General features: G+C 39.2%; 7 protein-coding genes across 9 annotated transcripts; 3 read left to right on the top strand and 4 right to left on the bottom strand.

The window, feature by feature from the left end:
- Window positions 1-322: 322 nt before the first annotated feature.
- LOC125479034 (cytochrome P450 98A2-like) lies at window positions 323-2,046 on the top strand. Its single transcript, XM_048588040.1, has one exon. It carries the CDS (start codon window positions 323-325, stop codon window positions 1,832-1,834), a length of 1,512 nt encoding a protein of 503 aa, XP_048443997.1. The 3' UTR covers window positions 1,835-2,046.
- On the bottom strand, window positions 1,898-6,116 carry LOC103958727 (NAP1-related protein 1). Of its 3 annotated transcripts, XR_668950.3 has the most exons (11): window positions 5,886-6,115; window positions 4,397-4,519; window positions 4,255-4,305; window positions 3,934-4,005; window positions 3,701-3,811; window positions 3,553-3,614; window positions 3,379-3,442; window positions 3,224-3,280; window positions 3,062-3,109; window positions 2,217-2,360; window positions 1,898-2,129 (listed from the first exon to the last, which is right to left on the bottom strand). XR_668950.3 is itself a non-coding variant. In XM_009371034.3 (10 exons), the coding sequence occupies exons 1-10, from the start codon at window positions 6,012-6,014 to the stop codon at window positions 2,277-2,279; spliced, it is 801 nt and encodes a 266-aa protein (XP_009369309.2). In that variant the 5' UTR covers window positions 6,015-6,115; the 3' UTR covers window positions 1,898-2,276. The 3 variants fall into 3 exon arrangements, 2 of the variants coding, with proteins under 2 accessions (XP_009369309.2, XP_048443998.1); XM_009371034.3 differs by having other exon boundaries at window positions 1,898-2,360; XM_048588041.1 differs by lacking the exons at window positions 1,898-2,129; window positions 2,217-2,360 and having other exon boundaries at window positions 3,089-3,130; window positions 5,886-6,116.
- Window positions 6,117-10,001: 3,885 nt separating this feature from the next.
- LOC125478911 (protein PHYTOCHROME KINASE SUBSTRATE 3-like) lies at window positions 10,002-11,487 on the bottom strand. The gene has a single exon (XM_048587733.1). It carries the CDS (start codon window positions 11,189-11,191, stop codon window positions 10,157-10,159), a length of 1,035 nt encoding a protein of 344 aa, XP_048443690.1. The 5' UTR covers window positions 11,192-11,487; the 3' UTR covers window positions 10,002-10,156.
- A 786-nt stretch (window positions 11,488-12,273) lies between these two features.
- On the bottom strand, window positions 12,274-16,379 carry LOC125478910 (probable methyltransferase PMT2). Its single transcript, XM_048587732.1, has 7 exons — window positions 16,050-16,379; window positions 14,521-15,154; window positions 14,092-14,302; window positions 13,652-13,940; window positions 13,137-13,526; window positions 12,851-12,928; window positions 12,274-12,745 (listed from the first exon to the last, which is right to left on the bottom strand). The coding sequence occupies exons 2-7, from the start codon at window positions 15,145-15,147 to the stop codon at window positions 12,511-12,513; spliced, it is 1,830 nt and encodes a 609-aa protein (XP_048443689.1). The 5' UTR covers window positions 15,148-15,154; window positions 16,050-16,379; the 3' UTR covers window positions 12,274-12,510.
- Window positions 16,380-20,249: 3,870 nt separating this feature from the next.
- On the top strand, window positions 20,250-21,648 carry LOC125478978 (pentatricopeptide repeat-containing protein At1g08070, chloroplastic-like). The gene is made up of 2 exons (XM_048587925.1): window positions 20,250-21,527; window positions 21,598-21,648. The coding sequence occupies exons 1-2, from the start codon at window positions 20,250-20,252 to the stop codon at window positions 21,646-21,648; spliced, it is 1,329 nt and encodes a 442-aa protein (XP_048443882.1).
- A 23-nt stretch (window positions 21,649-21,671) lies between these two features.
- LOC125478977 (pentatricopeptide repeat-containing protein At4g21065-like) lies at window positions 21,672-22,274 on the top strand. Its single transcript, XM_048587924.1, has one exon. It carries the CDS (start codon window positions 21,672-21,674, stop codon window positions 22,272-22,274), a length of 603 nt encoding a protein of 200 aa, XP_048443881.1.
- Window positions 22,275-22,492: 218 nt separating this feature from the next.
- LOC125478945 (activating signal cointegrator 1) lies at window positions 22,493-24,856 on the bottom strand. Its single transcript, XM_048587853.1, has 4 exons — window positions 24,615-24,856; window positions 23,465-24,130; window positions 23,256-23,354; window positions 22,493-23,008 (listed from the first exon to the last, which is right to left on the bottom strand). Exons 1-4 carry the CDS (start codon window positions 24,759-24,761, stop codon window positions 22,652-22,654), a joined length of 1,269 nt encoding a protein of 422 aa, XP_048443810.1. The 5' UTR covers window positions 24,762-24,856; the 3' UTR covers window positions 22,493-22,651.
- Between the last annotated feature and the right edge of the window lie 639 nt (window positions 24,857-25,495).

Below are 25,495 nucleotides of genomic sequence, written 5' to 3'. Positions count from 1 at the left end.
CGTCGTACTAACGTGCAATGTTAACGTGTTATAATATGAATTGACGATATTATAGATGTGTATTAATATTACATGTTCTAATATTACTCGTTTCCGTATTAAGGATATATGCGTGTAAAGAATAAGCAATACATTACGCATTCCCCGTGTTGTAACATATTTACATGCATGACGGTTTTGTCACGAAAAGAATGCTCCACGTAGTTAACATGCATGCATGATGGTCTCTCACAAAAACAATGCCTAATATATTGAGAGGCATCTAATTAGTTAATTAGAATTACAAAACTCATAAGCCAACCTCGATTAACCCTTTTCTAAAATGGCTCTCGTTTTGCTTCCTGTCTCAATAATTTTCATCTTCCTAGCTTACAAACTCTACAACCAGCAAAGATTTATGCTGCCTCCGGGACCATATCCATGGCCGATCATCGGAAACCTTCACAACGTGGGGGCGGTTCCATGTCGGTGTTTCTTTGATCTGTCACGAGTTTTCGGTCCGATCATGTCGGTCTGGTTTGGTCCGAATATCCACATTGTGGTCTCGAACCATGAATTGGCAAAGCAAGTGCTCAAAGAACATGATGAGAAACTAGCACATAGGCACAGGGACTCGTACATGGCTAGGATCACAAAAAATGGTGAGGACCTTGTGTGGGCAGATTATGGTCCTCACTACATAAAGCTCAGAAAAATTTGTATGCTTGAGATTTTTTCTCCTAATAGTCTTGAAATTTTCAGACACATTAGAGAAGGTGAAGTTAGAGAAATGGTGCGGTCCATTTTCGCAGATCGAAACAATTCCGATGGTAAATGTTTGGAGGTCAGAAAATACTTGAGATCTGTAGCTTTCAACCATGTTACAAGGATGGTGTTTGGGAAGCGGTTTGAGAACGAAGAGGGGTTGCTTGACCAGCAAGGTTTGGAGATTGCGGAGATTTTGGATAGTGAAAAGAAGCTTGGTGCATACCTTCCAATTTTGGTAGATATTTTGTGGCTTAACTGGGTTTTTTGGTTTCGGAACACGGAGATTTCGAGACACGTGGCGCGCAAAGACAAATTCATACAAGCGATTAAGGAGGAGCATGTGGTTAAGGGTGAGATTAGCAGTGTTGCCGGTGCCAAGGAACATTTCATGGGAGCATTGCTTGGTCTTCAAGAAAAGTATGAACTTAGTAAGGATAATGTTGGAGGATTAGTTTGGGATATGGTCATTGCAGGAGTGGACACAGTTGCTGTCTCAGTTGAATGGGCCATGGCCGAGTTGATCAAGAACCCGAGGGTGCAGCACAAGGCCCAAGAGGAGCTCGACCGCGTTATCGGGCTCGATCGGGTAATGACCGAATCTGATATCTCAAGCCTTCCTTACCTAAAATGCGTTGTCAAGGAGGCACTGAGGCTGCACCCTCCAACCCCACTGATGCTACCTCACAAGGCAAATGCCAATGTCAAGATTGGTGGCTATGATGTTCCTAAGGGAACCATTGTTCATGTAAATGTTTGGGCAATAGGGCGCGATCCGACACAGTGGTCCGACCCATTCAATTTCCGACCTGAAAGGTTCATCGAACAAGACATTGAGGCAAAGGGTCACGATTTTCAGCTTCTTCCGTTTGGTGCAGGAAGACGCGCATGCCCGGCAGCACAGGTAGGCACTACCCTTGTTACATCAATGCTGGGTCACCTTTTGCATGGCTTTTGTTGGACATTGCCCGGAGGGGTCCAGCCCAAGGAGATCGACATGTCCGAGGGCACAGGTTTGGTGAGCTACATGCTGATCCCCTTACAGGCGGTCCCTAAAGAGAGATTGCCAGCACACTTGTACATGAATTAGGAAGTGATTTCTGTACACCCGCCCCCGAGTGTACAGAAAGGGTATGCGGAAATTATTTCTCGATGACTTAATACTACTAGAATTAAATAATAAAATGATGCCAAAGAACTTCCAACTCCATAATATATCCTCACTGAGGTATTCAAAAACAAAAGGAAAAGACCATTCTAATATTGTCATCTAGAGACCTGCATATCAGGGAGAAGCCACAAGCCATCGTAACAGAGAAACGCCACGGAGAGAGAGTAACAGCAGAGCCGGAAAACCAGACTGGCCTATGAGAGCAGTCAGGCACCTGCATGACAGAACGCTGTCAAGAAAGAGTCATGATGGTCACCCCCTGTAACCTTAAGACTTAACGTATCAACTACTGTAGACTCACTTTACACAAGCTGTTAACAAAGCAGCAAATGCTAAAAGATTTGAAGACCCAGATGAATGTTTATTTTCCGTCATCCTCATCACCATCTTCATCATCATCTTGGTCATCCTCATCATCGTCAGAGTCGTCCTCTTCATTCTTTCCCTGCAAAATAGTCAAACCTCAAAGATTAAGATATGGCATTTCCTGCAATAATTTTCATTTTAGTTATATCATCAAGGAGCTACATATGTTGCGGGACAGTTCAAATGGAAGCACAGTAAACAACTGCATACACACAACTACCAAAACTATTTGAAAGGCAACTTGATATATGCCTCCAATTTATACAGAAACTGGATGAACGAGAACTCCACGAGAATACATTTACACACATGAATCTAACAATGCAGGAGTTGCACAGTGTGATATCACTAACATCAGTTCACCAAAAGTAGGCACTTTTTCAAAGATGCCAAAAGCTACAAGTATGGGTTCCACAAGCATATTCTAGACCACCTACGACTCTAACATGCAAAAGGCCTAACAGAATTCTGCTTGCAAGGTTCAATTTATCAACATTTCTTACACATTTATGTAGTTCATGGCAAGACATAATAATAAGTCAGAAAATAACATCTCAAATTTATCTTCATTTTTGAATCACGTGGCAAAGCTTAAAATATCTAGGCTTTAGAAAGTACAAAAATTCCTTATGTGAGCCTCAAAATCTTTGTGCATGCCACAAACATTTAAGCTTTAGAAAGTACATATTCCATTGGCAGTTAACTGTAGCATAAAGGTAGTCTGTATTTGGAGTATTTTCACTTTACTTGACATATATACCCAAAAGAATCTACATGTACCTCTTCATCAGCTTCCTCATCATCAAATTCCTCATCATCATCAGCCTCCTATGTCAAAGCGGACATGAGCTACCATTAGAAAATTAAGCAAGCAGTAAAAGCTTCTGCGAAATACTTAAGTTATGCTTGAGTAATAGGGAAGTAAGGTAAAGCAGAAGTTACATGGTTGAAATAAGTAAGAGGATTGGGCCACAAATCCTCCTTAATAACCTCCGCAATCTGCAGTATGAAGTGAAAGTTGAGAAAGCAAGAGTAAGAAAATTTTGAGATTGATGCATAGCCCTTGATACCATATTGAAATACAACTAGAAACTAACCTCGTCATGAATCTCATCCTCCAAAATATCTTTGTGCTGACTATCACTGAACCAGCTAAAAAAGCTGTAAAGAAAACAACAAGGGTTGGAGGAGTTTCAGTCAATATGAGGTAATTCGAAAAACTAATGAAAGTGTTTTCATGAGGTTCATCCTAACAGGTTCCAATCACAAACCTTTCCTCAACCTGAGGCCGCTTGTTCCCTTTCTTATCATGATTAACTCCATTAGGAATGCCCTTCACAAATAAGGCATGCAGTAAGTTGTAATACCCTAACATAATTCACCAGCAGATATAAATTGAATGCAAGATAAATCTTATACCATTCCCTCTTTCCATTTTATGGATGTAGCAGTAACTTTTGTTGCTTCATCAAGAAAAGTAAAGGTCTTCGTAAGCTTTGTGTCTTCAAAATAAGGATTGGGGCTGAACACCTGTACATTTTAAATAATAAACAATGGTTACAATCTCAATATACTCTGTAACTGAAATACAACATAAAACACGCCTTAATATGATTCAAAGATAAAAAGGCAAAGTAAAAGAGAAAACTCACAAACGTGATGGCGTAACCAGATTTCACGTCCTTGAAGTCCTCGACTTCCAGAGAAGTTAGATGCTTGAAAATCTATGAAAACAAAAGGAACGATGAACCCAGACTACTAGAAATGATGGGCAAACAAGAATCAAATCTGAAAGCTTAAAATAAAGAATCTCCATGATTTCGTTGATTATGGAAGAGCAAGAAGGGGCTGCGAGTAATTGAATTGCATAATCAATGACCAGTAACAGATATTTATTATTGGTGGATTAGTTAAAGTTATAAACAGAAAGATGCACAAATTAATTTTGGAGTCACATGGGAACAAATGCTAACCTTTTGATCCTCTTCAGTCAAAAGTTCACTGAGCGCGGGATGGCTCAAGAACTGCAGAGTAAGGAGAAAATAAATTATTTAAATACCACTTAAACATAATAAATTCTTCCCATATGCATATAAATAAGGATAGATAACTTACAGCGGTTAACCAAAAGTCAGGGATGGACTTGATGATATCATTTCGCTTATCGTAGACTGGCCTGCGTACCTCATTATACTTCTGCTCCACTTCCAGGACTTTATCACTTGCTTCCTCATTGATCTATAAAGCATTCATAAGAAAACATTAAAATCAAATGAACAAGGTTGGTCCCCTGTGATAATCCATAAGTCCAAATTGATACAAGTGAATTGTAGCCACTGAAACAAGTATGTCTCAGAACTTAAAAATGACCCCGTGCGATTATAAAAATTCGAAGCAATACGCATTTTTATAAGAAACATAATTCATTTAAAAGAGAACAAAGCACTACACATTCATATTCATGAAATGCTTGGCCTTACAAACAAAGCCACAAAGTACAAAATATAGCATGGGTTCAACCCCACCTCAATCAAATTTAGCCTCGCCTTACAAACTACAATTAATTTAGCCACTACTAGTTGTTTGGTTATAATAAACATGAAAAATGGGAACAGAATACAAAAGAAAACAACTCTATATTTTCCTTAATCGGGCTGACAGTTTATGCACTTACGTCACTCGTCATGTGCACAACCCCGCCCCGTTATGGAATAGAATAATTGAATTTATTGCTGAGCTGGTTATTCAAAGCCAACGATTGGCTACCAGATTTTGTCTTCGTCTAAAAGAAGTTCGGTTACGCCCCAATCTCCATTGGTCTTTGTCACGAGAGTGCTTGATCAGTGAGCTATTATGCATTCTTTCAACAAGATCAACTTTTCATTTGGGGTCCAAGACAAAATTGAGGAACCGCCGTTTAATGCTGATTTTACCTCTCACAAATTCTTTCCAAAATAGGCAAGATTGGACGAGTACTATTATGATCAAAAGCTACCAAAATCGTACATTCTTCTCTATATTTTCATGCATTCAAACTTCACAAAATGTAAACCTTAAGTTATTTTCCTTCCCTTTTACTCTCTAGTCAAATGTAACCCAACCTATGGTAAGGAATATAAACAAACAAGGAGAAAATCTTATAACCAAAAGCAGCAATCCAAACTTCACAAAAACGAAACACATTCCACAGTTAACAATTGCAACAATTAGTTAAGAGCATCCAGTGTTCTACAACATATATGAAAATGCGAAGCGTGGAGTTCCCACTTATGGCCGTCTATATAACAAAGCGACTTTAAATTCTTAAAACAAAAAAAAAAAAAAATCCAAATTTCTACCAAAACCAAGTAAGCCACCAACAGATCCTTTTCTGGGTTAATTTCCCTATATCCAGAAAACCAAAACCCGAAAATCGAATCCCTTTACGACTCATGCATACCCTAGGAACCAATTGAATTTCAAAAACATGAACACAAGAACACAGACCCCTGAATTGGCAGAAATTTCCCAAACAGAACATCGTCGAAACCGAAACTGTATGTTCCGTTTGGTTCAATTATGCAGGTACAACAAGAATATGCAGAGAAAGGTATGAGGGTACAACCTTTTCGAGCTCGTCTTGGACCTCCTGCAACTTCTCGATCGAGAGGACGAGCTTCTCATCGATGTGGTCAGCGTTCTCGTCCTCGGGTTTCTCTGAGAGCTTCAGCTTCTTGCCCTTGTCAGCCACCATCTTTCTTCGAGCTCTGAATTCTGATGCTCTCTCTAAAACCCTACCGCTCTCTCTCTCTCTCCTCTCCTCGAGTGACAATGCGAGTGTGTGTGAGAGAGTACAAGGGGTAGGGTTTTGGGGGGGTTTATAATCCGCTGCGGGAACCGACGGTTAAAGTACGGAAAATGAGCCACTCAGCTATTGACATGTAGTAATAAAAGATGGGTCGACGTTTGACCGGCCCATAAAACCATATTGGGCCGGATCAAATGCTTTAAAACAATCACAGGCCCATTATTATTATTATTATTTTGGTTTGGGTCAAGCGTATTGTAAATATTACTCAACCATCGAAAGAAAATGTCATTGACAAAAAAAAAAAAAAAAAGCCATTTTCCACTTCTATAAATCATTTTCCACTTCTATAAATATATTTCATTTTCCACTTCTATAAGCATATTGTAACATCTTATTATATGTGTGAATGACATGTTTACACCATAATATATTAAAAAATATACATATATTATAACATGAGTAAATTAACAACGATGATAAAATTCCGCTCAAGAATTACTTAATTTAAACAAAATCAAATGTGTTTTGAAATACATAAAGAAACTGTATTGATACTTACAAAGATCCATGTGAACAAGTTGGTTATTTCATCAATAGAAGATGGGGATTTGAAATCTGACAGAAAAGCGAATATTTAATACTGTTCTAAAAGTATTTGCCTAGGTGGCCCGTCACTGTCCTGATTAATCGTCAAACGTTTGAAAATTAAGAAATAACGCCTAGACCTGACTAGACGCCTACTTAGCCCCCTTGCCTAGGTCACGACCCTCGATTAGACAGAAAATAGATAAATTTTATTTTGCATTTTTATTTTTCCAATAAATTGTAAAAAATTTGTTAAATACTTGGATGTCACCACTCTCTCTCCATCCTGTCTTCACCCTCTTTTCTGTCGTGTCCTTTCATTCTATTTCTACCGATAAAAACTAAAAACAAAATTGTGATCAAATGGACTCTAAAAGATGATAATTTTTTTGTTTCTCAAGTAAAACCAGGGACTCAGCAACCGGTCTTCCGATCATGGACAAGTACCGGAACTTGCTGATGAACAGGAATGAATCTGGGAAGCAATGAGTTTTTATTAAAAGCATTGAACTCCACACACCACAGTTTTATCAAAGATTGTTTTTTAGCGTGACTGTGTGATCATCGTCATAGGAAGTCAAGCTGGACATAGGATGGAAGGTAAATTCTCTGCTAATCTACGTGTGTTGTAATTGTGCATGGAAGGTAAATTATCTGCTTCCTTAGATTGTCTGCATGCAACGGACATAGGATGTCGAGCTGGAGAAATTTTTTTCAGTGCCCGGTATTCTTGCGGATACTTCAAATAAGTTGAGGGACACTTAAAAATAATCATTTTCTTCGCTTGTACTATGACATTTTGAAGTACCACTTGAATACCCGATGCTTAAAAAAATCTCTCGTCAAGCTGCAGAAGATTTCAGGAAAACAAACTTGATCAAGGCTACTAATTTTTTGATGAGGAATATCAAATATGCATCTCTTTCACCACAGGTTGTCCGTTGTTCAATCAGATCTGTTTCGTCCCAGAAAATATGTAGAGATGGAAGTTTCCTACGCTTCTTGATGGTCTCAAAACACTGAACATTTATTGTTTAATTAGCTTGAGAGACTCTCTGTTTTTGTGGCTGTGCCTCCTTCCATAACAATTAGTAGATACCATCGTTTAGACCTCGTAAATCATAATATAAAATGTGAATTAGTAACATTGTGCAACGTTGTGAGAATTATTAGCTTTTTAAGTAAAGTTTATAGCACAGAACATATGTTTTTTGTGGGAGTTTTACAAATTAAATCATGACATAATAATATGCAAGAACTTCAACATCAAGCATATGAACCAAGTTTTCAGAAGCTGCAATTTTTTACATTAATTCTTTCTACTACTACTAGGAAGCTGCAACATTGAATGAATGAACAGCCAAATTCTTAAATTTGGGTCCATATTTCCCTCTCAATCCCTAATGTCATTTTGCTGGTGTATCATCTAAGAAATATTTATTCCTTCCTTTAAGATAAGATTGTTAGAATGTGTGGGACGTGTCAATATCACGTTTGATATCATGTCAGAATGTGAGCATTCAAATCCAAAACTTATCATGTTTGAAATGGGGTTTGAAATCAAAGTTCTTGAATCTCGATAATCCTTAAAATTATTGTATGGACAACTATCTCTCAAGCACAAGTTTAGGTTCGGTCTCAATGAAAAAATAAAATGCGCACTTGATGTAGATTCACATACCAAGAATATGAGATTGCCCCTTTCATTATGGAGTCACACATGAATTTTACCATTCAAGCTTTCTGAAATGCAGTCAATAGGATTTTTTTTAATATTGACAATGCGTGGATAGACAAGTAAATGCTCTTAACTACTTACACTATACGCGTTATATATGTGGAGAGACTTAAGATCATATAACTATTTTGTAAGGCTTCAACTCCCCGATGCGAAATTCTTACTCTCGTTATCAGACAAAAATCTTGTTGATGAAGTATTTTACTTGTCAACCCTACTTTCTATTACATGAAAGGGAAATAAGAGAGCATGGGATCCACCTTTACTTGTAAGACAGTTACAGAATTGAATGTTTCCACCCAACTTGCTAATATCATATATCATGTGTTGGGCGGTTCATTATGTTGATATTCCTTAACTGTTCATCCTTCTCATCAATCATATATAAATCACAAGAAAAGAAAGATGTGCGGTGATCAATTGAAGATACTCAACTCGTTACATGTAAGAAGTTATGTAAGATATATTTTGAAAGGCACAACAATAACAAGACGTTAGGATCACGATGCAATAAACCAAATTAACGTGAAATAGTAATAAACTTATATGTGTAATATGGTAGATATATCTTTTCTAGATGACAAACGAGTCTTATACTCTCAGCAACCAAAAGTGTTCTAGCAAAAATAGGATTTGCTCAAAATGGAACACATGTATTGTGAGAGCAGGGACACTCTTAATATAGTGGTTATGGTTCCTCTAAATTAAACTGCCTATTAAGTTAATAAAGAGATAAACCAAATTACCATTGAACTTAAATGTTGTCCCACCAAGAAATGTACAATATGTCTTAGTGAATTAGGGTTCCAAATAGTTAGCTAGAGTATCTTGGTTCCATGATTCTTGTCAATCAAATATAAATCACGATGAGAGTCAAATAAATTGGAGACTAACTTACTTGGCTTTCAAGTAATTCGGTTCTCAAAATAATTCACAACCCAAGATGAGTCTTACAAGTTATGTTAGCTGTAAATAGCTTCGGTTACAGCTGACTCGTTGACAAGACAGAAGCTTTTTATCTAACAGTGGTAAGTTGTGATTTTTCTCTCAATCATGTGCCCATGTCGGGCTGCAAAGAAAGTTTTAGGGCAACCCCGACGAATGAGTGCTACCACTTTCTGAAGCATGACCTCCATTTGTAGGGCCATTTCGTTTCTTATTTGAGATACGGATTTGCCGACTACCTGCCAAAGCAGCTGCTGTTAAAGTCCTTTAAAAAGCAGCTTCTGTTAATAGTCGTTAAAAAAGCTCCAAAACATGAATGGCCGGCCACTCGCAAATCAAGAAAACAAGATAAACCACAACTAAAAAGGTGGGGAAATTGGTTGGAAAATGGCCCCGGGAGTGTGGAATCTCTGCTCTCAATGTTTTTGGGGTGTTTTGACTTTTAATGACCTAAGGAAATTCAAAGAAATTGTTGTTATTTTATGAGATTACCCGACCAATCAACACTGATGCTGTTCTCAACTTAATCGCATGAACAGTTCACTTGGCGTGAAATTATATGTTGTATTTTAGTTTGTCAAGTTTCCAACATGAGACTTCACATTCTTCAAAGGCAACAGCGAGACTGTAAATTTGACCTATTGGTAAGGTTTGATTCTTCATTCGAACGTATCGTTTTTATGGTCTAAATTGAGTTCATGTAATCAACTACTAGAAATGAAATACATGAACAAGATAAAATCAGAAAGTGATAATCTCGAACTTTGAACAATTTAAGGTTGCATTTTTAACAGTTTCAGATGGTAACTTTCCCTACTTACATTGAAGGTTCCAACCTTTGAGCAACTCCTACTGCCTTGCCAGTCGTTGTTGGAGCCGGTGTTCGACCTTTTACCGCCATTTTCTCCATGCCGGTCTCACTTGAGTCATCCCTGGTGGCGGATGCCATAGGTATCCCATTCCCAGATAGGTTCTCGATCTCGAACAAATCCGAACTCGCATCACTCTCCGCATCTTCATTCATCATTGGAGCTTTCGGAATGGCATCCCAATTTAGCATGGACAATCTCCTCTCTAAATTTATTGCTACATTGTCTCCCTTCATACTTTGGGATCCAAACACCTCCAGTGATTTTCGTGGATGAAGGTCTTTTATTTTCTTCTCTTCCAACTGTGATTTAGCCGCCAATTTCTTCGCACCGGAATTCAAATTTGCGAATGCAAAATGCTCTTCCTTGACTGATCTTTCAAAGCTAGAGTAGTAAACCTCATCCCTTGCCTTAAATCTTGGTTGAGGCTGCTTAGCGGGATTGTGATCAATATTCCCAACATTTTGCTTCCTAAAATCTTTATTTCCGCCACCTTCATGCCTGGCATTCATCTCATGAATATAAATGGATTTCTTATCTGAACAAGATCCGTTGCAGCTAAAACCCGAAAAGATATTGATCTTTCCATTTCTCTTTTTCTTCTTGCTCTGAGACGTGGTTCTCATCGAAGGTAACAAGCCGCTTTGGCTGTTCCAACTCACTTCAGAACAAGTACTCGGAGTTCCTGGCCTGCTCTTTGGTTGCTTGTGCTTCTGACCACCTCTATTTTCTTCCTTCTTCTGCCCAAGTTTGCTTGTGTTATAGTCCGCAATTCGTGGACCGTCATCTTCCAGCATCATGTTGAAATATTTCTCTGCTCCAAAGACACTGATTTCACCCTCCTCAGTCTTCGTGGCAGGAGGGGGATTCGGAGTCTGAACTGATCCTGCAAGCTTGAGTACAAAGTTACCTTCTGCTCTGTTGAGGTAAGAAGAAAACGAAGCGTCCCGGGTATGAGTCCCGGTCTTGGCGTCTCCTTCCATGGCTTCTTAAGGCTTGATTCTCAGAGTATGGTTAAAATTTAACAAGGGGAGAAAGCACAAAAATAGAAAAAGGAGCTTTGCTGCTTTGGAAAGACGGGGAGCTTTTGGAGGGTTGGGAGATTGACTAGACCTCCTGAGAACCAGTTTCAATTAAGTAGGCTTGTGGGAGGGTCCTACATTCTTAGGGCTTAATTGCAATCATTCGACAACCTCTTTCCCTCATCACATTAGGTGCCTTGTACTCTTCATTTTGTCACTAATTAATAAACGAGAGAGGGACTTCCATGCAACGGAGATGCTGTTGTGTTAGGCAGTATTCTAAAAATCGCTAGGTGGTAATCGGGTGGCCAAATGGGCTGCATGGAGGAAGTTTCAACTGCGAATGGGTTTTGCGTGGGATCGATTTCAACCATTGGGAAACAATTTGTTTCCTTATTTATCCTTACAAACAGTCTCACGTGCCACGCACGTGATTGAATTTAATGGAACTATTAATGGTGTTAATGAAAAGGATCATAGCTACATATTTTGATGAGTTGAGGGATCAATGTCACGGAAATAAAGTTGAGAGACCATTGCTCCAATCGGGTTAAAGTTGAATGACTATTGCTACAATTTCCCCCTCAGATAAAGCAATGTCGTTTCTCCAAATTGAAAAAATTGCTTCTTCTTTCTCGCGTAAGAATCCTATCTGCCTTCTGCAACTTTACTTTACCCCTCGCCGCCGCTATCTTGCCTAATTTGTAAGTGGCAATTGCAGATCCGGTGAAGGAAAAGGCCTGCACCTTGCCAAACCGTCCATCCGACTTGCCCTACATGCCTTCCCAGGCGCCCATTTGGGTGCCACTGAATGCACTGTCTGCTTTTCTTCACGATTATGCATTAATCAAAATGGCTGGTCACAGCCGAGCGCTCCACTAGACCGATTTTTAGAACACTGGTGTTAGGATCCCAAGTTGACTGGCCATATGAAAAAGTTAAAACGCACAATTGTGCTGTCGCAACAATATCCCGATAAATTTTAACATTATAAAAGCAGTGTTGTTTTGCTTGCAAAACCTCCAACTTTCCACACCAAAATGTACTATCACATTATGCAGCATTTAAAATTGAATTAAATCATTAATTTAATCCACTAGCAGGTCGATCTACAACTACAAGGATATATATATATATAAACTAAACAGTAACTCAAAGAAAATGCTGTAGAGCTGCAACACTGAAGGACCAAGAAAAAGAAAAAAATGGCTTAATTACTTAAAGAAGAGGGGTGAGAACAAGGCAATCACCAAAAAATAGGAGACGAGCGCGTTTCTTATTCAATCTGAGGTTGTAGAGTTGTCTTCACCTGCAACCCAATATCGTTTAACCGCAAACAATACCTTTTCGGGAACAAGAGGGCCGTCTTCATGGTCCACCATTTTCGCGTTCCATCTCATTCCTCTCACAAGTTTGCTCACCTTGACTAGCACATCCATGTGATCACGAAATATCACTGCTCCCTCAGGCCGCAGAATGCGATCCATCTCCAGAAGAATGTCTTCAGCATCGCACCTGCATTGACCTTTTGTTAGTACAAAAAGAATCGAGTGCCTTTGATTGATTGGAAAGACACCATTTGCAATCGATATTAACATGAAGGATAAAAACACGGCGTACCTATCCTTGTACAAGCTGAAAACACCATTTGCGTGAATAAGGTCATATGTCCTTGGATACGTGGAGAAGGCTTCACACCTGGTGGAAGATGAAAAGATTATCAAACAGAATAGCATGTCAAGAAAACATAATTTACGAAAGCCAAGAGCAAGACTCTGGATGAATGATTGGTTTTAAGCAGCAAGACAGATGCTATTTTACATCCTAATCCTCAGGATATTTAGAGTCCAGTTTGCGAACATCATTGTCGCAGAGAACAAACAGAAAAGAAATGTTCGAGAATTACCAATCATGATAAATGCCAATCAATCCACGTTCAAATATAACTCCCAATGTGTCTTTCTCAGCTATTGTAGGCATGACATTCATAACCCACAATTTAGGAGAGTCAAGAGCAGCAGCAAAACTTCCCAGACCGGCATTCATATCCATAATGTTGCGGTACCTTCCTGTATCCATTAGCTTGTTCGTCCTCTTATAAGCATTTACGTGTTTCTTCCATGCCTTATTGTCCTCCTGGAATGTCTCAGCAGATACATCCAGGATAGAACCACTAGATATTCTGGAAGGTAAAGCATTAAGCCTCTCCGGGAATGGCTTCCATGGCCCACCAGCATCCTCATTAAAATCTGAAGTCTCGGGAAAAGGAGTTACACACAACTCCATCTTCTTGTACCTACAAAACAGAAAAAGGTTAAATGCTGCTTTGGAAATGGCAAAAAATGCTCAAATTAGACTGATAACCAACAAATGCTCAATCAAAATTGTAAAAGAGTCGGTAGATCAAATGAAGTGATATACCAAACACCATCGGCATTATTGGATTCACACATATTTGGTTGGGGATCTTGGTCACGACGATACTCGGAAGTTGTTTGTTTCCTCCAGATGGCAATTTCACCCTTCTCATGCTTCTTTTCCCAGTTAAGAAGTCTCGCAACCTCTTCAATCTTCTTCTGTTCTTCTTCAAGTTCTTCTTTGGGGCGCTGCCACGCTACATAATTATTCCTCCAGTTAATAGGAGGACCCGAAAGCACCCAGTAACCACCAGGTCTTAGAACCCGATCAACTTCCATCATGTACATTCCATCTGCAATAGAAGTCCACGTAAGATTTCATGTTATAAATGATATCCTTAAAATTATAATAAAAGCTCGCCCTTTCGCACAAAGAAAACGGGGAATGAAAATCACTAAAATTTCATAAAAAAACAATATCAGTGACTAATTTATGAGCATCACCATTTTCACCCCACGGAATCAGGCAACGAGAGCAGTGAGCCATGTCAAAGGCCCTAGAAGGGTAAGGCAGCTTTATAGTTCCGAGAACGCCAATAACTGCTGGAACACCTCTTTCCAGAGCAAATTGAACTTGTGCTTCATGAGAGTCTCTTGGTGCGAATGACATTGCTATAACATTCTTTTTAAACAGGTAGGCACCCCAGCTGGCAACCTGAAGTATGAACCAACATGGGGGACAAATCAAATAGAAGAAAAAGTAAGTTGCATAGGCTAAATATAAATACTAAGACAATCTGCAACGAAAGCTCCGTGTTTGAGAATTGGGTTGTAAGTTCTAACGAGGGACGAGTACGGATGTATTTGAGAATAGCAGTATTAACAGCCAAGATATTTAAAGGGGTGGAAAATGAAAAAAGAAATTGAAATTACCCCGCATCCAGTGTCCAATGCAGTTCTAACCATCCCATTGTCCATTGGGATGACACCTGCAAGTTCATTGATATATGCATCTGCTCCGTGAGGAAACTGTGTTCCACCACCTGGAAACCTAAACACATTGCCCTCATACTGAATCCAGTTCTGAACAGCCTTCTCAACTGTCAGGCTCTTATAGGGAGCATTGGCATAAGGTACATAGTCACGGCTTTGGGGCCATCGAAATGGAGTCACGTATCCCTTGGGTGCCGGAATAAGGCAATGTAGCTTCTCTTCTTCAGGCGGACAATGTCTTTCCCTGTAATTCATATTTTCTCGGGGGAAAGTCATTGCTCGCATTTGATCTTGACAGGGAGTGTAATCAATATAGCGATTGCCACATGATTTGAACTCTTTGACAACTCCTTCAGAACCGTCAGTCCCAGAATGATGGGTTACAAGACTGGATAGAATACTGCAGTCCGTATGACTGGTAATATCCATGGCTATGCTATCTCCCTTCCCAAAACCACTTCGCTGCCACACACCCAATATGTAAAAGAAACAACACAGGCCAGCTAAAACGACAATTGACATGGAGCTTCGACTTCTGTTATCTCCTGAGTTCCCTTTTGTCGCCATGATGTGCCTGAATGTTTTTTGCAATTCCCCAAACCAATTAGGACATTTTCCAAATAAATGAAAAGAAATATAGGGCTGATCCTTACATGTATAAAAAAAAAATGGAGAAAGTATGTTCCATATTCTATCCAAACTCCACAACTACTCGACTACCTTGATGAGTTGAGGTACACTTATGTTGTAGACTGTGATCCCCACCGAGTCCTTTTCCCATACAATTTGAATTACTCATAAAAAGAAAGTCCAATTCTTAGCATAAATTTCAAGATTCGAATTAAACAAATATACCGAGACAATGACAAGGAAACCTATCAATACAAAAGCCAGCCAACGATGAACAATGGCCACTAAAATAGCATGCATTACGAATTTCAAGAGCATACTGCGAAAAACAAATCAAACTAGTTCAAATTTTTCAAAAATTTTATTCTCAAAACCGAGAAGTGGCGTTCTATGATTCATAGAGCGGGCCTCACTTAGTGTGATAAGGCTTGGTTGTTGTTTTCGAAAAATTCATTCTTTGGAACCTCGAAACCAACCTCTCGGCAAAGACTAGCACAACTCCGAAGCTCAACTCGACGCAAACCAAATTACACATTGATCGAAACACAAATCATTGAATCATATATCGCATCGAATTGCAATTCCAAATTTCAGTTCCCCATTTCCGTTTTCTTCTTAGTCACAGACTCACAGTCTCATAAACTCGAAATTAACCAACAATTTATCAATTACAGAAACTCCAAAAATCAAGAACAAAGCACACCACAACAAAACGAGATTCAAACAAACTAATAAAATTATCAATTAAATCCCATAAAATAAAATAATCAGAGAAAAATGCAGCATGCATAAATAAACCCAAAATTCATATCGAAATCAAAAGAATCGAGGGCTCTTACGGATCTCAGGGAGCCTAAAGCACGAATCTTTTTCGGGTTCAATCAAATCGAACGCAGGTTTCACCTCCCGCAACCCGTAACCCACGACACAGACGGAGACATCGAGAAAAAAAGACGACAACTTTATGCGACAAAATGCGGCAGAAATCGTGGGTAGTGGCTAAAATTCTGACACGAATTTGATCTCGGAGGCCGCACGAGCGGCTCTGCCTTTGTTCTTCTCACGTTGTTTAACTGGAAAGACAAGTACGATGAGGCCGATGATGCTTTTGTTCTTCTGTGTGTTTGCACACACTGTTCCAATTCTGGTTTTTTTTTTTTTCCTCTTTGTGTCGACGGACACTGTTTACTTTAAGATCGCATGTTTTTAAGGAGTAATTTTTCGGTGTACCCGGCACACCAAATTTTTTTGGTGTACCCTCACTCATAATGGTGAGGGTACACCAAAAAAATTTGGTGCACCCTCACTTTTTGTACACCAAAAAAATTCTAATGAGTGAGGGTACACCAAAAAAATTTGGTGTACCCGGTACACCTAAAAATTTTCCGTTTTTAAGGCATCAGAGGATAGATGATACTTTCGCCCAATCAGATCCCGCCATTTCAGTTCCCAATCGGTTGGGAGTTGAGACCCGTGGCACCAAGAAAACATATAGAAAATTTTCATTGTAAACGGGATACGGTACATTACGTGCTTTTATTTAAGTGGTGAAAAATTTTATTTTTTAAGTTATTAACTTTTTAACATATATATCACATCATTTATATAATGATACATATTATACTATCCCGTGTTTCCGTCACATTGAAAAATCTCTCGAAAACCTGAGGGGTTGTCTTGGGGCAACGTCGTCTTGGTTAAATATAGCACAGAGAATTGGACCAAAGATGATAGGTTTGCTTTGCCATGGCAAATTTGAAAAGGTACCATATGAGTAGGTAAATTTGGTGAAACTCTTGGGTCTAGCAAGAGAATCACGTCGTATGTTCGTTTAGACACGACTCTTTGTATTGAGATGAAAGAAAGTTTGTGTTGTGATCCTAGTATAAATGTGTTTAGTTTAGTAGTGTGTGCGTCTGTACGAATGAAGTTATCTTTTTAGAGAACACAAAATTTTCTCGTAAATTTTAATTGAAACTCATACGAATAAAAGGTAAAACAAGTCTAAGCCTATATAGAGTACTAGTTTTACCAACACATTATAACATTTAGGCTTTCTTTTTCTTTCTATTAGAGCAAGTCCACTGGGGACATTTGGGCCGGCACCCAGCCAATCCCTTCCAACCCAGTAGATTAGGACAACACCTAGCCCAAGTTGATTTCCAGGCTAGCCTAAAATGTGCTGAGCTCTGAGAAGCCCATCTAACGTCATGCTGACGCCAGCGTGACGTCACAGGGCATTTTAATTTTTTTTTTTTCTGGTGCCAGGTGCGTGGGAAACACCCGCGTCCCGACAAGAAAACATGGGGTGGCCCGCATGCACAGGCACACTAACGACTCTGATGGGGAGGCCATGTGTTTAGTTATGGCTGTTGGGTTTCCAACAACTAGTTTTCTGGACAGTTGGATTTCCAACGGTAAAAAAAATTTGAATTTGAAATCCAACGGCTAGTGATGTGGCTTGATCTAAAGCGTCGGATCCAAAGATCAACAGTCCATGTTTTTCCCCACAAAAAATTTAAAAAAAGGCACAACGGTTAGAATTATGATCATTGGCCACGTGTCAACATATAGGCTGTTGGATTTGAACATTTTTCAAATCTAGCGGTCCATACTAATTAACTAAATTAATAAAAAATTATTAAAAATTGTTAAAAAATAAAAAAAATTATTTTAATTTTTTTTTTTGTTTTCTATAATTACCTAACCATCATCCTCATCCTTACACCACATTTCAATATTTTCAACACTTTCTACCAGAGCTTTCAAATACTTTTTGTGTGAAAAAAAAAGGTTACGTGGAAGCTCATCAAAGATATTACATTGTGTGAATGTTGGGTTCATACTACTCATGACCCAATTACGGGTAATGAGATGGAGTTGTGAGAAATGTGGACTAGAATTATGGAAGTGTTTTGCGTTATACATGGAAAAGACGCCAAAAGTAGTCAAGGTCTTCAAGGGCGTTGGAAAAAGCTCAACACATCCTTTACTTGTTGGAAAAATGCTATCTCGATTGCTTCTGGTAATTTGCGTAGTGGGATAAGTTTAGCGAATCAGGTGACAATATTTTAATTTATTTATATGTATTCCACCCGCATCAATATTTTAATTTATTTGTTTGTGTTACACCCGCATTTTAATATTGTCTTATCCCACATTTTATAGACACTACAAGCACAAGCATTCTACAATTTGAAGAACCACAACAAATGAAAATGTTGGGAAATTGTCAAAAATTGTCCCAGATACAAAATTGTGCCAACATGTCCAGAAGTTGTCATGCACGGCGTCCCTCTACACGATTCGCCAGAACTAGACATAGCTGCACAAGAAGAAGACACATTTGAAGAAGTGTCGGAATGGATGCCCGACGAAGTGCCGGAGACCCATGCAACTCATCGGTCCCTAAGGCCCCAAGGTAAAAAGGCGGCAAAGAAAAAATAGATTTCTTCCAAAAATAACTACACAAAATATATGGACGAACTTGCTTGCCAAGGTGAACTGAATGTGGCACGAGAAGCGGCTAGAGATGAGGAAAATGATGTGACTATGGTAGCAATATTAGCAGCTACTAAGTGATGCGATGTGGCGGCTGAGAGACAAAGAGAAATATTGAATCGAGAAAACGAGATGATTAGAGAAACACTTAATCGAGAAAACAAGATGCTTAGAGAAGAAAGGATGGCTCAAGCAGATCGTGACACTATGAACAAGCCTCTAGTTGGACTGTCTCCGAATTCAAAATATTTTTGGACATAAGAAAAAAAAAAAAGACGTGGTGCGAATGAGGCGTGCAAGAGACGCATAAACAAGTCGAGGGGGTTCTAGCTACATAGATCCTAGCAACGAAGATCCTAGCACCACATATCCTAGCTCCACTGACTTAGTATAATTTCGTATTTATTTGTTGTACTTTATTTAATTTCATCTTTATATTTAGTACTTTATGTAATTTCTTATTTAGTTTTAGTACTTTATGTAATTTATAGTACTTTATTTATACACACCAAAATAAACTTAAAAAAACATAGAAAATAAAATTACATAAACTCACCAAATAAACTTAACAAAATACACTAAATAAAATCCTATCTGAAATTAAAACTATATTTAAATAAAACTTATTATTTATAATATCACATCTCGGCCCGGGGCGAACCATTTCCCGGGTCCGCTCCACCACCGTAGCACGATATTGTCCGCTTTGGGCTTACCATTCCCTCACGGTTTTGTTTTTGGGAACTCACGAGCAACTTCCCAGTGGGTCATCCATCATGGGATTGCTCTAGCCCCCTTCTCGCTTAACTTCGGAGTTCCTACGGAACCTGAAGCCAGTGAGCTCCCAAAAGGCCTCGTGCTAGGTAGGGATGAGAATATACATATAAGGATCACTCCCCTAGGCGATGTGGGATGTCACATATAAAAAAAAAATTAATAAATAGGCTGGGTGCCAGCGCATTTTGTAGGCGTGCAGAAGCGTTTGTACAATTTACTGTTCATGGAGCCTATCACTGTTCACTGAGTGGATTATATGAGCTAAATGCCAACACATTTTTTTTAGGAATGGACTTGCTCTTAAGATTTAGAAATATAACGACTCTAACTCGAGGTATTCTCGATCATTTTCACTAACGCACTAAAGACATTGAGGCTTCTTTTATTAAGATTTAGAAATATAAGGACTCGGCTTAATGCATACTCAAACATTTCTCGAGCCCTCACAAATAGTGCTCGAACCTCACTCGAGAACGCTCAAATATTTATCGACTAATTAAAATTCTTAAAGTTCAAATAATTCAGCTAATGTTTTTTTTTTTTACTTTTTTCACATGATTATGAAATAAACTACGTTGAATTTAAACTCGAGTTGAGGAAGACGAACACAAAAACGAACTTACCTAATTCTCATCTGCAATTGAGGTAAAATGTCGTTAACTAGTCTAAAGATTTGTGTAGTTTCCAAAATTTATCCTTTGCCATGTTTTCAAGACAAAAACCTATGAACAAACAAAGAAACCGGCACTCTGATTCGATTGATGAGCGCTTCATTCCCCCGCCAAGGACAGCGACTTTTCCATCTTCTCCACCAAAGCCCCGCCGTCTTCTCCTTCCAAAACCTCCTTCAAATCCAGGCCCAGCTCACCACCACCGGCCTCCTCCACTCAGACCCCTCATGCCTTCTCTCACTCCTCAACCTCTCTCTCTCAACCCCTTCAACTCTCCACCACGCCACAGCCTTATTCACCCACGCACAAACACCCAATGCCGCCGCATGGCCCGTCATGGTCCGCCGGCTCAGCTTAGACGCCGACCCTTCTCGGGTTTTCGCTTTATTCAAAGAAATGCAGAGGCTAAAACGTAATGACCCAGTTTTTGATCCTTATGTGTTTGCTTCTTTGATCAAGGGTTGTAGCAAATTATCCGCTTTTCGGAAAGGGAAGTCTGTGCATTGCCAAGCTGTTAGGATCGGTTTGGATTGTAATGTGAATTTGTTGAACAGTTTAGTTAGTTTTTATTCGTGTTCGAAGAGTTTGGTGGGATGTGCTTGCATTGTGTTTGATAGAATTCCTCAGAAGACTGTTGTGACAGTAAATTGTATGCTTTCTGGTTTTGTGAAGAACAGCTTGTTTGGTGCGGCGTTGGATTTGTTTAACCGAGTTTTGAGTTGCGATTTTGGTTTGGGATTGAAGCCGAATTATGTTACTTTGGTTGTTTTGATTTCAGGGTGTGTGGATTTTGATAAGTTTAATGTGGGAAGGGCACTTCATTCATACTGTTATAAGGCGGGTTTGGATTTGGTAAACGAGGTTTGTAATGTGCTTATTGATTTGTATTCGAAGTTTGTGCATATAGATGAAGCTGGAAGGATGTTCGATGAGATGCCTGAGAGGGATTTGGTTTCATGGAATACCATGATTGCAGGATATGCTGGAGTTGGTGATTGTAGAAGAGCTTTCTTTTTGTTTAGAGAAATGAGAGCTGGGGACGTTGGATTCGATAGAGTATCGCTGATAAGTTTGATTTTGGCTGCTTGTAATAGTAGAGAGCTTGGTATGGTGAAGATGATTCATGGGTATATGACAGCTAATGGAACAAAAATAACTGTAGCTATTCGGACAGCACTGATTAACTTGTACTCCAAATGTGGACTAATAGCGTATGCTAAAAAAGTTTTGGATGAAGCACCGGATGACAACATTGCATTGTGGAACTCTATGATCCATGGATTTGTCGAATGCGGTCATAATCAAGAGGCATTGTGGCTCTTCAGTCAGATGCAGTCTAAAAAGCTAGAGCCAGATGAAACAACAATGGTAGGGTTAATCTTAGCTTGCCGAAACTCAGGGGATTTGTCTAATGGAGTCGACATTCATTCTTACGTAGAGAGTAGTAATCGTCATCAAGGGAGTATTGTTCTGCACAATGCTCTTATAGACATGTATGCAAAATGCGGGAGCATGACCCGAGCTAAAGTTGTGTTTGATAAGATGCCACGGAAAGATGTTGTTTCGTGGACTTCAATTATAGTTGGTCATGCGATCAACGGTGAAGGAAAGGAAGCGCTTCTTGCTTTCCAGAGAATGTGTGCTGAGAAAGTTGAACCAAACTCAGTTACATTCATCAGTGTTCTATCAGCTTGCGATCATGCTGGTTTGGTTGATGAAGGTCTGAACTTGTATAACGCAATGTGCAAGTCTTACCATATCAAGCCCACAATTGAGCACTGCGGATGCGTGATTGATATGTACGCACGAGCAGGAAGGCTAGAGGAGGCCTACAAGTTTGTGAAGAGTATGCCTGTTGAACCAAATGCAGTTGTTTGGAGGATGTTGATTAATGCTTGTAGAGTTCATGGCGATTTTGATAGGGGATTATATTTGGTTAGTGGATTCACAGAACTGAAAACACTGCATCGTGGTGCCGAAGATCATGTAACTTCTTCCAACATTCTTGCTGATGCAGGAAGGTGGGATGATGTTTTAAATGAAAGAAGCTTGATGGCAACTAGGAAAGTGACGAAAATCTCAGGTAAAAGCTCCATTTCAGATTTAACAGAGTGAACCGTTATTGAGCAGCTACAGTTTGCAGCAGGGTAGACTTTGATTCCTCCTCTCATATTGGTACCTTCAACGGATCACATGAAAATCCAAGTTTTGGGACCATGTTTGAGCATAAGGGAATTCAACACAGCTCATGTCTCCACCTTTGAGTTTCAGTTTCAGTTGTATGAGTGCATAAACGATTCTGGATCCGTTAAAACAAAGTGTGAATGACAAAATTTAGTTAAAACGATCTTTATACCATTAAATCCTGAAAATGATACACCGAATCTTCTTCGTTTTTTGGTCTAAGGCATGTTCAAAGATTACAAGCAATGAAAATGGAACTTGTATATTTCATTCATCTTTTGTTCTTTTGCTCCTTCCAAAAATTTCCCTTAATGGAAATCCAGAAAGCATTCTCCATCATCATCGAGCGTACCCCCACTTACAGGCGTCCCTTGCGAAAACTTCCCATTTGAAGCTGTTTCTAATTGATTATCCACCATAAGATGTTTTAATTCATCGCTGACGTGCTGCACCCTCCCGGTAATCTCCAAGCACAAGCCTTTTGTTAGGGTCTTGTTTGACTTCCTGCCTTGAACAGGCTTCTTACCAGGGCCTGGATCCACAAATACTGGTTGTACCTTAAGAGAAGGGTTTGGTCTGATGCGGTTCACTTCCTTTTCATCTCGGGGCCTCAATATTCTGCTTTCTGATTCTACTTCAGAAGCTTCGTCTTCATTTACAAGGACCTGCAGAACGCGAAATATTAGACGGGAACAATGCACGTTTAGGAATATGCGGGGTCAAGGCTACAAAAGCAACACGGAAGAATAGATATTCTCATGACAAATTTAACCGCTGGAGCTAGAAAGGAGTTAAGAAAAATCAGCATGAACAAGTCATTGCGAGTAGTGTCCAGCAGCAATACTCGTGAAAAAAGTTTTACAACAACATATCGTACTTGTACAAGCACACAATCAGCGAAGTTATAATTACCTTGCGACCAACCAAGTCAAAAGATACAACTACTTTACTTCGCTTGATCCGCTCAGCTTCTGCAATCTCCTCCTGCTTCTTTGTCAGAAGTTCCTTTTCCTGGAAGTAATAAAAAGAGGTTTAGGGATGAAACGAGTGAATTTAACATACAAACATACACAAATTTTGTTTGTTTAATTTTTGCAAAAAGAGATACAGAAATTACAAACCTCCTTTGACAACCAACTATTCCCCTCAATTTCATAGTAGTCACTTTGGTCATCAATAACTGTAGTTCGTGCTGCAGAGTCTCGGTCATACTCAACGAGTCTCTTTGCATAAGCTTCTGCTACTGCTTCAGCATCTGATGTGGGAGTGAAACTTTCCTCCAAACCAGCATACGTGCTGCCTTCCTTCAGCACAAGAGCTCCACAAAAATTGCAAGGCCCCTCGCCCTCTTGCTCACAGACTATCTTCCCACACGATAAACAATTGCTCACAAGTCTGTGGCGACGAGCTTGGCATGAGCATGGCTTCCCCTGGTTGAATACAACTGATCCTTTGGAAACCTCTGCAAGTGAAACAACTTTCCCAGCTTTCTTCTTCTTAGAGTTGCCTTGGTTCGTGTTACTTGTGGGTTTTGACTCGCTGGTCTTAGCTGGAACCTGCTTTACTTGATTGCTGTAAGTTGTTTGATCACTGGGGTCTCTAGCCACTTTCGGAGTTTTCAACGGTTTCTTGGACCCACTTGCAGAACCTTCATTTGAGGGTGGTTTAACATAGGCATGCAAACTTGAGGTTGGAACAACCCCGGTGCTGCTGCAAAGATCTGAGCGACCTCGTTTCTGTAGATATTCCTCAATCACAGATTTGCCCACCTCCTGCCCAATGATGTTCTGCATGGAAAAACATCCAATCTCAAATACCAACATACAAACATGTACACCAGACGCGGTTGTACAAGTAAACGAACTACACAAACAATCATCTCATTCTTCGGTTCAGTGACAGTGCAAGATTTCATAGATGAAAGATATACACTAGCATTCGTCTCGAGTCCAGTCCAAAACAAGAATCCCATAAGACAAAGGGAAATACTCAATTGTTCCAGTTCCGGTCCAAATTGTTTGCCAAATTTTAAATGTATTCCAGCAGAACACCAGAAATTGTTAATTTGAATTTCCCAAAACAACAACGGAAGCTTTCTCATCCGAACCCATTTGGTGAATCACAATCCCAAATTGCAATCAAGAACTGGGTTAAAAAAAATAAAAACCAACAAATCCAATAGCAATATAAACATCATCTCTAATTTTTACACACACAAATTCTAAGAATTTGCACAAAGTTATTGGAGAAAAAGTAAGAAATTGGGCTTACGTCGAGGTACTCTTTGGCGTCCTGAGGATCGGCGAGCTCACAGTACGAGACCAAACCCGATATCATATCCTTATCCAAACCCCCGGTTTCCATCTTCCGGCATAGATCCACCAACGCCTTCTCCAGCCATTCTCCCGCCGCCCCCATTTTTTTTCTCTCTCTCTCTCTAAAAGTTTCAAACTTTCTCCCTGCTTCAACGATCGGAGACGAAAACACTGGTTTTTGGGTCTGGCAGCGAATGGGATTTTATAGGTGAAAGAAATTTAAGATTACCAAGATTTTAAAATCGATGGAATTTGAAATGACAAATATTTTATTTTTTAGAATTTGTAAATTTTTTTTTATTTGGTTAAACAATGAAATTGAATATAGAATTTGTTATTTTTAAACTCTCAATCATAGAAATTGAGAAATAATACTTATTTATATAGAATTTGAACTTGAGATTTGAAGATCTCAAATTCTAAGTTTTTTTTCATCCAGAAATTCTAAATTCCTATTTTTATGAATTCAAACAAGAGATTAATATTTTTCAATTTATAAATCCTAATTTTTATCAAAATTTCATATTTATTTTCCTCGTACAAGTATTGATAGTGCAGTGCACTCATTCATTTGGCACAAGCATTTTCCCTATTGGGTCCCACTATATAAGATGACGTGGTGGGATCATAGTTGTTTCTCGACCAAACGGAACTTAAAACTCCCGCTGCAGGGGATTAAACCCCAGTTACTTCTTCTTCACGTCTCCAACTCTCTGCAATTGGAACCCTAATTTCCCCAATATAGGGAAATTTTAGCTACAGAAACCATTACAATGCATCCCCTGTGTTCAACCATCTGCATTTGTAATGCTTGGTCTCCAATTAGTTGGTTTTCGA

The sequence above is a fragment of a genome, unplaced genomic scaffold, assembly GCF_019419815.1.
Source record: "Pyrus x bretschneideri cultivar Hongxiangsu unplaced genomic scaffold, Pyrus_bretschneideri_v1 Contig27, whole genome shotgun sequence".
Lineage (NCBI taxonomy): Eukaryota > Viridiplantae > Streptophyta > Magnoliopsida > Rosales > Rosaceae > Pyrus > Pyrus x bretschneideri.
This window is presented reverse-complemented; position numbering and strand designations above follow the sequence as displayed.

Coding starts and splice junctions, on each gene's coding strand:
- LOC125479034 (XM_048588040.1), top strand. CDS start 323: ATGGCTCTCGTTTTGCTTCCTGTCTCAATAATTTTCATCTTCCTAGCT.
- LOC125478945 (XM_048587853.1), bottom strand. CDS start 24,761: ATGGGGGCGGCGGGAGAATGGCTGGAGAAGGCGTTGGTGGATCTATGC. Junction 23,355..23,464: donor ATAGTTGGTTGTCAAAGGAG/GTTTGTAATTTC, acceptor TATTACTTCCAG/GAAAAGGAACTTCTGACAAA. Junction 23,009..23,255: donor TTGACTTGGTTGGTCGCAAG/GTAATTATAACT, acceptor CGCGTTCTGCAG/GTCCTTGTAAATGAAGACGA.
- LOC125478911 (XM_048587733.1), bottom strand. CDS start 11,191: ATGGAAGGAGACGCCAAGACCGGGACTCATACCCGGGACGCTTCGTTT.
- LOC125478977 (XM_048587924.1), top strand. CDS start 21,672: ATGACCCGAGCTAAAGTTGTGTTTGATAAGATGCCACGGAAAGATGTT.
- LOC125478910 (XM_048587732.1), bottom strand. CDS start 15,147: ATGGCGACAAAAGGGAACTCAGGAGATAACAGAAGTCGAAGCTCCATG. Junction 13,941..14,091: donor GATTCCGTGGGGTGAAAATG/GTGATGCTCATA, acceptor CTTCTATTGCAG/ATGGAATGTACATGATGGAA. Junction 12,746..12,850: donor TTCAGCTTGTACAAGGATAG/GTACGCCGTGTT, acceptor AGGTCAATGCAG/GTGCGATGCTGAAGACATTC.
- LOC125478978 (XM_048587925.1), top strand. CDS start 20,250: ATGAGCGCTTCATTCCCCCGCCAAGGACAGCGACTTTTCCATCTTCTC. Junction 21,528..21,597: donor AGCCAGATGAAACAACAATG/GTAGGGTTAATC, acceptor ATTCTTACGTAG/AGAGTAGTAATCGTCATCAA.
- LOC103958727 (XM_009371034.3), bottom strand. CDS start 6,014: ATGGTGGCTGACAAGGGCAAGAAGCTGAAGCTCTCAGAGAAACCCGAG. Junction 3,615..3,700: donor TAAAATGGAAAGAGGGAATG/GTATAAGATTTA, acceptor TTATTTGTGAAG/GGCATTCCTAATGGAGTTAA. Junction 3,443..3,552: donor CGGCCTCAGGTTGAGGAAAG/GTTTGTGATTGG, acceptor TTTTCTTTACAG/CTTTTTTAGCTGGTTCAGTG.